The sequence below is a fragment of the Excalfactoria chinensis genome, chromosome 10 (genome assembly GCF_039878825.1).
Source record: "Excalfactoria chinensis isolate bCotChi1 chromosome 10, bCotChi1.hap2, whole genome shotgun sequence".
Taxonomy (NCBI): domain Eukaryota; kingdom Metazoa; phylum Chordata; class Aves; order Galliformes; family Phasianidae; genus Excalfactoria; species Excalfactoria chinensis.
Genome location: NC_092834.1, coordinates 1,055,513 through 1,064,997, shown reverse-complemented (window position 1 = coordinate 1,064,997; position 9,485 = coordinate 1,055,513). Strand labels below are relative to the sequence as shown.

General features: G+C 58.2%; 1 protein-coding gene across 3 annotated transcripts; it reads left to right on the top strand.

Moving 5' to 3' along the window:
• Positions 1–48: 48 nt before the first annotated feature.
• On the top strand, positions 49–8,195 carry NOX5 (NADPH oxidase 5). Of its 3 annotated transcripts, none has more exons than XM_072345577.1 (17): positions 49–413; positions 620–751; positions 973–1,123; positions 1,483–1,693; positions 1,896–2,130; positions 2,213–2,366; positions 2,820–2,992; positions 3,098–3,280; positions 3,586–3,718; positions 3,891–4,018; positions 4,331–4,486; positions 4,723–4,767; positions 4,905–5,029; positions 5,250–5,319; positions 5,466–5,565; positions 5,659–5,825; positions 7,667–8,195. In XM_072345577.1, the coding sequence occupies exons 2-17, from the start codon at positions 632–634 to the stop codon at positions 7,679–7,681; spliced, it is 2,166 nt and encodes a 721-aa protein (XP_072201678.1). In that variant the 5' UTR covers positions 49–413; positions 620–631; the 3' UTR covers positions 7,682–8,195. The 3 variants fall into 3 exon arrangements, with proteins under 3 accessions (XP_072201678.1, XP_072201676.1, XP_072201677.1); XM_072345575.1 differs by lacking the exon at positions 7,667–8,195 and adding an exon at positions 5,907–6,152; XM_072345576.1 differs by lacking the exon at positions 7,667–8,195 and adding an exon at positions 5,896–6,152.
• Positions 8,196–9,485: the final 1,290 nt, after the last annotated feature.

Below are 9,485 nucleotides of genomic sequence, written 5' to 3'. Positions count from 1 at the left end.
CCTGCACTGGGTCACCAAGGCTGCAGAACAGGAAAGCACGGAACTGTGAATGCATTTTGGATACAGAACCAATGGTCTGCAGTGCCTTGTGCCAACAATTGGATCCCTGCCTTCAGTGAGCCAAACGTGCCCTTTTATTTCTCAGAGTATTTTGATGGGGATCCATAAGGCGGTGTCAGAGCAGTTCTAAAATAGGAGGTAATTAAGGGAATGTCACAGCCAGATGCTCCTTAATGGTTCTGTTGAAATCCATTTTTGTTTTAATTTGACATGAAAAGCTTCAGCAGGACCGAATTAACATAAACCTTTAAAAGGGTGTGAAGGGTCTGCAGCTCCTCGGGGAGAGCGCTGTGCTGAGCAGTGGCTGCTGAGGAGTGCTGGGCATGAGAACTGCAGCCAACATCTGACCGGAGGTGAGCGGTGTGGGTTTGGGCCTCTGTGGGTTGTAGCTCTGCAGCTGTGTCGACAGCAAAGCAGCTCAGCCAGTACAGGTGGGCGGATTGCAGTGCTTGGCAGTGCCAGGTGCCATCCGCTGTGCTCTGAGGCTCAACAGGATGGCTGGGAGCCCCCAAGGACCCCAGTGCTCCCAGCTCTCCCCATCCCACTGCTCACCCCGCAGGCTCCTGGCACCATGAGCACAGCTGAGGATGCAGCGTGGCTGCGCTGGGTGACGGAGCGGTTCCAGAGCATCGCAGGGCAGGATGAGGAGATCAGCCTGGAGGAGTTCAAGGCGGCCCTCCAGGTACAGGAGGTGAGTGCCGGACCCTGCACTGATCTGCACTTGGGTCACTTTCCAGCCCAACAATTCTGTGGTGCAGTGACTGTATCTAAAGGGATATAAGCATGAGAGGGGGGCAGAGAAACCCAAAAGCTCTGCAGCAAGCAGCAGTGGCAGCTGTGGGGCTGAGTATTGCTGGCAGTGGGAGCTCACTTTGCATCCCACAGCCGCCCCAGCACATCCCTCCTCCACAGACCTTCTTTGCTGAGCGTTTCTTCGCGCTGTTTGACGTGGATGGCAGCGGTACCATCAGCCTGGGGGAGCTGCACAGCGCCCTGAGACTGCTGCTGCACGGCACTGCTGCTGACAAGCTGCGCTTCCTCTTCCAGGTCTACGATGTCGATGGTGAGAGGGGGTGGCTCAGTGCACCCAGCTCTGAATAACGTGCTTTTGTCCTGTTGGGATGGGAGTAGCATCCACCTGTAAGGCAGCAAACGCACCAGTCTTGTGAGCTTTGGTTGTGGAGAGGCAGCCGTGCATTGTGTTCCCTGCTGCCCTTGGTCATGGGGAGAAGCCCCGTGGCAGCATCGGAATGGGAATGATTTTTAGACCAGAATTGTCTCCAATTCCCAAAGCCAATATGCTGGTGGAGAAGCCATGGCACTGCTGGGGGTGGGCACAGCTTTCCCTTCAGGCAGGAGGGGATGGCACCGCGCTGGAGGAGTTTGAGGCCGGGCTGTGAGGTGGTGCTGCTCTCCCGACAGGCAGTGGCTCCATTGATGTGGCCGAGCTGCTCCTGGTGCTGCAGGCCTGCCTACGTGAGAGCAAGATCTCACTGCCACCACAGCGCCTGCACGACATGGCCAGGGTGCTGCTCGAGGCGGCCGACAAGGATGGAAATGGCTCCATCACCTTCCAGGAGCTGCAGCAGCAGCTGGAGGCCTTCCCGGGGCTGATGGAGAGCCTGACCATCAGGTAGGGACGGCCGAACTGTGGGGTATTCTTCCCTATATGAGAGTCTCTTCCCTCCTGCTGTGCTGTTGGGTTTTGTGCTCTGTGGAGGCTCTCAGGCTCACACCAGGAGCAGCTCAGGGCTGCTCTCCAGCAGGGCTGCATGGAGGGTCAGTGCCTGGGTGGGTGCAGGGTTGGATGCAGGATCTATGCGTTGCCTTGGCAGTGCTGCCAGCTGGTTGAAGCCCCCAGCACCGACACGGCAGAGCCAGCGGCCTCACTGCCTGACTTCGTGGTACTGGCACAACCACCGCGGCCAGCTCGCCTTCCTGGGGGGCTACATCAGCTTCAACCTGCTGCTTTTCATCCTGGCTGCCTTGCAGCACGTTGGCCGCAGCGGGTGGGTGGCAGTAGCCAGGGGCTGCGGGCAGTGCCTCAACTTCAACTGCGTCTTCATCGCCGTGAGTGTGGGGAGGGGGGACGAGACGGCGGGGTGTTGCTGCTGGGCGTCCCTACAGCCCCCGAACCGCTCCTGCCCCGCAGGTCCCGATGCTGCGGCGGTGCCTGACCCGGCTGCGTGCCACCCCCACGGGCAGAGCGCTGCCGCTGGAGCACTGCGTGGCCCTACACCAGCTGGTGGGGAGCGCGGTGCTGGCGCTGGCCGTGCTGCACACCGGAGCGCACGTGGCCAACTTCGGTGAGCGGGCAGGGTGTGGGATTGGGGTTGGGGCTGGGATTGGGGTTGGGGCTGGGATTGGGGTTGGGGCTGGGATTGGGGTTGGGGCTGGGATTGGGGTTGGGGCTGGGATTGGGGTTGGGGCTGGGATTGGGGTTGGGGCTGGGATTGGGGTTGGGGTTGGGGTTGGGGTTGGGGCTGGGATTGGGGCTGGGGATGCTCGCTGCGTGCGCTTCCCGCTACCCCCCCCTAGTGGCTCTCCCAGGCGCGCAGCACCGCAGCGGGGCCTGCAGACCTTTCCCACTCCTTCCCCCCCTTCCCCACAGCAGGAGTTCGGGTGTCTGGGGTTTCCTACGGCCCTCGCGTGGCATCGTGCACAAGGACAAAAGTTTCATTTTCAATATATCTGAGCAGACCCGGGCTGTACCTTCACACGCAGCCGCTCAGCCCCGCTCACCGTTGCTCTGCCTGCAGGCAGGTTGGCGTGCAATGGGCACGGTGCCCTCTCCGAGTTCCTGCTGATGGCGCGTCCTGATGGTGGGGGGCTCGGCGGCACAGCCCCACAGACCGGGCTGGCCCTGCAGGTGCTGCTGTTTGCCATGGTCGCCTTCTCCAGCCCCTGTGTCCGCCGTGGTGGGCACTTCGAGGTACATAAATGCACATGGACACCAGAAAAGTGCCCCATCCTATGGCACGGGGCACACTGAGCCCTGCACCACCCACCCCTACTGACCCTTGTCCCCTGTCCGCAGCTCTTCTACTGGAGCCACCTCTCCTATATCTTTGTCTGGGCTCTGCTCTTCTTCCATGCTCCCAACTTCTGGAAGTGGTTTTTGGTTCCCGGGGGCCTCTTTGTGCTGGAGAAGGTGGTGGGCACAGCTGTGTCTCGTGCCATGGGGCTGCGCATCGTGGAGGTCCACCTGCTGCCCTCCCAGGTGCACGTCCCAAACTGTGGTGTGCATGAAGGGCCCTGTGGGTTGGAGTCGTGCTCCTCCAGCCCTGCACGAGGGGCACAGGGCTTTACATCCCCTCCCCTGCATCACAGCACTGCTCCTTCCTTTGGCTTCAGTAAGGTTGGGTAAAGTCTTCAGATTCAACTGTTTGTACAGAGATGCGTTTTGAGGTCACTTGGCAGCATTCAGGGATCGGCAACACCTTGGTGGATGTTTGCAGCAGCAGGTGAGACCTCCATTTCTTTGGTAAACGACAGCCTGGATGCTTTCTGCTCCTCCTGCCCCAGGTCACCCACCTGGTGATCCAGCGGCCGCGCTCCTTCCACTATGAGCCTGGGGACTACATCTACCTGAACATCCCGGCCATTGCTGCCTATGAATGGCACCCGTTCAGCATCAGCAGCGCTCCTGAGCAGCAAGGTGTGTGTGTGGGGCACCCCAAACCGGGGCTCCTCTTTGGCATCACCAGGATGTCCTGCATCCCACAAGCATCTCGCCACCATCCCCCCCCCATGCTGTGGTGCAGGGGTGCCGGTGCCTGGGCCGTGCTGTGCTCCAGCCCTTGTGCCACTGTGATGTCCCCATCCTACAGACACCATCTGGCTGCACATCCGCTCTCTGGGGCAGTGGACCACACGGCTGTATGAGTTCTTTAGGCAGCCAGAACCCCTGCAGCTCCACGGGAACCTGGAGAGGAAGAGCTGGTGGCAGCGGGTGCAGGTTGGTGATGCAGGGCTCTGCTTCCTGCAAGAGCAAAGGTTAAACCCTGCAGTGTGCTGCCCACACAGCAGGGTGAGGGCAGTGCCTGTGGTCACAGCGCTCCAGCAGCACACAGCACAGGCTGGGCTTTTCCAAGAAAGAAAGAAAAATTGGTGACAGATGGTCCTTTTCCCCACCTTTTCTTTCCCCTTCCCTTCCCTTTTCCTCCTTTGCTCTCTTTCCCATCTCATTTTCCCCCTTTTTCTCCCTTTCTTCCCTTTCCCCCTTTTCCCCCCTTTTCTCATCTCTCCCCCATTTTCCCTTCCCTTACAGGTCACTCCCTGCACTAATTCAGGCACATCAGGGGGTTCTGTGCCCAGCACTGGGGATGCAGCCATTGAACTGACATCGTACCGACACAGCGGGGCACCGACCACCACCCAAGGGACCGAGGATGGGGACAGGGACTGGGACACGTCCCTGCAGGCGGTTGGTGCCAGCACAGCCTCCAAACCACTCAGATATCCCCGGGGGGAAGGGAAACCATCCTCACTGTTGTGTGGTGCTTGCTACCCCAATGGCTTTGGGATTGAGGTTGGAGTCCATCAGCCATGGATCCCACTGGGCTCAGCTCCAGGATCTGATGGGCACAGCAGGGAGCTGGGCTGTGGGATCAGGGAGGAGGTGGCCACCCGCTGCTGCTGATGGATGCTCCTCATCTGCAGGTTTCTGCAGGGCTGGGTGAGGGCCAGCAGCTGTGCAGCATCAAGGTGAGCTCAGGGTGGGCGCAGCAGGATGGGAGCTGGGAGGGGGCTCTGTCTCACATGCTGGAGAACCAGCCCAGGGCTGAGCTTTGGTGTTGGGTTTGTTGCCCTGTTTCTGGGTGCTCGTCCTTTATCTTTCCTAGTGCTACATTGATGGCCCTTATGGGACCCCAACACGCCGGATCTTCACCTCAGAGCATGCTGTGCTCATCGGTGCTGGCATCGGCATCACACCCTTCGCCTCCATCCTGCAGAGCATCATGTACAGGTTGGGGCTGTGCCACCTGCTCAGGGCTGCTGTTCCTTATTGCTAAACGTGGGGCAAGCGGTCACAGGACCCTACACTGTGTTGCCTTTGGGGTTAACCTTCAACCAGGGGATTTCAGGCAGGGCTTTCACTGCGGGGCTGGTGGAGAAAGGAGGTTTGGGGTCTGTGTGGCTGCTCAGGGTGCAAGGGGTACAGACAAGGGCTGCATCCACCCATGCAGGTACCGCCAGAGGAAGCAGAGCTGTCCTGGCTGTGAGACCCTGCGGGATGAGGACATGGCACTCAGAAAGGTGGGAGCAGACCATGGGGTTTGCAGGGGGGGGGGGATGTAGGATCTCATCCCACAGGAGATGCAGGCTCCCATCCCATCCCATGGCAGCTGGATGTGTCCCACATGCTGCCAGCCTGCCTTGACACAGAGGCTGCATCCTCGCAGGTTGATTTCATCTGGATCAACCGGGACCAGCAGCACTTTGAGTGGTTCCTTGAACTGCTGGCTGCTCTGGAGCTGCAGCAGGAAGAGCAGGAGCCGGGAGGTGAGCGGGATGTGGAGCATCCCAAACCCCAAATCAGCCCAGGGCATCCCAAATCCATCCTGAGGCACAGCCAGATCCCCATGCCTTTCCCAGGGCGCTTCCTGGAGCTGCACCTGTACATGACATCAGCGCTGGGCAGGAGTGATGTGAAGGCAGTGGGGCTGCAGCTGGCCCTGGACCTGCTGGCTGCCAAGGAGCAGAAGGACTCCATCACCGGGCTGCGCACCCGCACACAGCCCGGCCACCCTGACTGGAGCCAGGTGAGGAGCAGGGCCGTGTTGGGCACCAGCAGCAGCAGCACAGACCCAGCACCTTCCCCTTACCATGCAGGTGCTGGGCAGGGTGGCGGAGGAGAGGAAGGGCAAGGTGAACGTGTTCTTTTGTGGCTCACCAGCATTGGCCAAAGTGGTCAGAGCGCACTGCGAGCGCTTCAGCTTCCGCTTCTTCAAGGAGAACTTCTAAAGACTGTCACCATCCTCGCTGCAGGGTGACCCAACCTGCTGGGAAGGGGCTGAGCTCGGGGCTGGTGGCACTGCTGCGATGTGTGGCATCTCCTGTGCCACCTCTGTGTGCCACGGCACTGCAGTACGGCGTCAGGGTGGGGAGATGGGGTGGGGTGGGGGGAAGGGATGGGGTCCTGCAGCCCTCTGCATGTCTCTGTAGGGTTTTGTGGGATATGGAGCATTTGGAGATGGGACAGAGGAGGTGGGTGTCCCGGAGCATCCTTATAGGGTTTTTGGGAGGTAAGAAGTGGTTTTTCAGAGCATTTGGGGACGGCCGGAGGTGCTGCTGTCGGGGCGGCGGGTGGAGGAGCGGTGCCACATGAGGGCACTGCAGCCCCGGTAACGGGAACGGACATCCTCCGGGTCCGGGCTGCGAGGAGCTGGGTAACCGGGGAGGGAGGGGAGGGGGGAGACTCTGCTCGCTGCCCCCAGGAACCCAGCCCTGCTGCTTCTTTGGCAGCTGTGCCTAGGAGTGGATTTGATGGGCAGGAGCTGGAGCTGACAGCATCCTTTATCCTTTGGGGTGTGCGTGGCCCTGCTGGCCGAGGGATGCGGGGTTCCACACTGCTGGCCACGCACACCCCAAAACCGATGCTTGCAAGTGATGCTGAGCCCATAGTTTGGGATGTTCCCCAAATCCAGAGCCCAGAATCTGTACCAGAAAAGCAACAGGAGGCTCCGGGTAGGGCTGGAGGTGGGCTAATCGCATCGCTCTGATTAATGCCTTCCCTTGGCTGCCTTCATTACAACGATTACGCTCCAGCCGTAGCGTAGCAACCACTAATTGTTGGTTGGATGCAAAGAAATGCATCATTCCCCAGATTCAATTCTTTTATTGAGATGTCATTGCCTTCATCTCGCAGCAGCGGATGCTCCGGAGACGCCGAGGCGCCGGCTCCATTGCAGGCAATGGGGGGATGTCCATTGGGCTCTGCCTTGGAGCAGGGAACTGGGTTTCTCAGCAGCCACGGCATTCCATCACCAAGCAGCCCTTGTACATAGATATTATTCACTTAAGTAATCAATCACTGCCAACAAATTACAGGATACGGGGAATGAAATTAGCAAAATGAGCTATGGATGTGAAATACATTTGAAATTCAATTTAGGAGCAACATTAGCTTTCAATTAGTCTGCCCAACTGTTTGAGCATCGTTTTGTCTATCAGGTTTTTGTACAAACGCAATTAACCTTTGCTGTTAAATTGTTGTTGATTTCACTGATGTAATTATTATGCAGCTCCTAATCTTTGGCTCGGATGGCATCTCGTTAGCTGGTGCCTTCTAATTAGTGGAACCAGGGCCAGTGGTCATTTGTGGGTGCTCAGTTTCATTTCCTGGTGGGGTTGGATGGAGACGTTGTGGGCCAGGGTGTCACACAGCTGCACAGGGGCTGGGCTCTCAGCAGCTCCTGTGCCTAAGTGCTGCCATGAGAAAAGGATACCCGGGGCTTTTCTTCCTCCTTCCTCCCCGTTCCATTGATGCAACATCACTTTGTGCTGGCTGGGCAGCATGGAGGGGTGACTGCTGTGTGTGTCCCCTCAGCTCAGCCCCACATGTCCTGGGCATGGTGCTATGGGGCTCCCTACCTACATGCAGGGGCTCCAGCAGTAGATCCCATCCAGCCACGCCACCACCACATGCAGAGGGGACACTGGACCCACAGATGTGCCATCAGCATCACCATGGCCAGCATTGCCGTGTGTCCAATGGCCAGCCCAGCACCCCTCTGTCCCCATGGAACTGAAACATCATGGACTGTCACTTAATTCCCACAAGCTATTTTTATCAGACACAACTTTCCCCCTTCGGCTCTCTGGATGTTTGTGGGGTTGTAAATGACACGAAGCTCTGATATATGTGGCTAATTCTGCTCCAATTGAGGCCGATGGAAATTTTTCCATTGACGTCAGTGGGAGCAGGATTGATCTCCGTGTGTGTACCATTTGTTCCTGAGCTTTTAAGAATTCATTTCCTTCCTCCATTGCCAAAGACAGATAGCAGCCGTGGAGGTAGAAGAGTCATCTAATAACCACATATTAATACATGAATCATCAGCTCAGGGCCCGGCTTGGGAGAAGTCTGAGGGGGAATAAAATCCCGACGTGGGGCTGTCTGCAATAAAGGATTTCACCAGCACGGCTGCTAATCTGCAACCAGATAATAATTGCAATGTACACTTTTTTCTTACGCTGGTGTCAGGACGGGGGGCTTTTAAGCTCTGTTTCAGTGCATTGCAGCGTGTGGAGCCTCAGCTGAAATCCTTCACCCTGCATTGGAACGAAGTTCAGCATCCATCCCTTTCCTAGATGTCTGCTGAAGAGCAGCAGGGGTGCACAGAGTGATGCACAGAGTGATGCACAGAGTGATGCACACACAGTGCTGCCGGGGCAAAGCCAGGCTGGATGTGGCTCTGTGCAGCCTGGTCTGCTGGTTGGTGACCCTGCACACAGCAGGGGGTTGGAACTGGGTGATCACTGTGGTCCTTTTCAACCCAGGCCATTCTATGATCCTACGGTGCAGCAGTGCTGGGGCTTCCTCCCATTTATCCTAGAGAGCACAAGGCTAAAACATGTGCCTTGCAACCGCAGTGCGAAGCAGTGGAGGTCTTGTGGCAATGCTGGGCCTATTGTAATTACCTTCCTGGGTCTGCTAATGAGTAATGAAGACGATGCTCTAATTAAGGCGCTGCTGAGCACCTTCTTACTCGGTTAATATGAAATCAGTGCAAGGTCACTGCCCCGCTTCCAGTCAGAGCTCAGTGAGTCCTGGCAGGGCCTGAGCAGGAGCAGCTATTGTGGAACAAGGGGCAGTGATTGTAGTGCACGGGTTTATGTTAGCATCAGGATCTGTTACATTATTTACAGCCCCGTGCAAGGGGTCACAGAGGACAGACCTGGGCAGGATCCGGCCTTTGGACAGCCCAGTGCTGCTGCACAAAGCAAAACAGCCCTGCAGGACTGCAGCTATAGCAGCAATGGGAGCCTCAGCAGCCGTGCCTTAAGGTGTGATGGGGAATTTGGGGTGCGCTGAACAGGACAGCTGCTGAATGGGAGCAGGTAGCGTTCAGTTCGTGCACTGAGACAGGGGGGATGCAAAGGGCAGCACTGCGGGAAGTGGGGGCTCTGCAAATGGGCGGGGCTGAAGAGGAGGGCACGCGGTGAATGCAAAGAGGGGGGCGGTGTCCTGCACCGCAGCAAAACGCAAACGGAACGCAGCGGTTCCACAGCTGGGGGTTGAATGGCTGCTGCTGCCGAACAGCTCCTTGTTGTGCGATCTGCCCGGCGCCGGAAGGGTTAAACTCTTCGCCCCCGCGCCCTCCCGCGCCCGCGCCGCCACGTGCACGCACCATGAGCCAATAGGCCGCGCCCTCCGCCCGCCCGCTTCCCCATTGGCTGGTCACAGGCTCCGCCCCCTC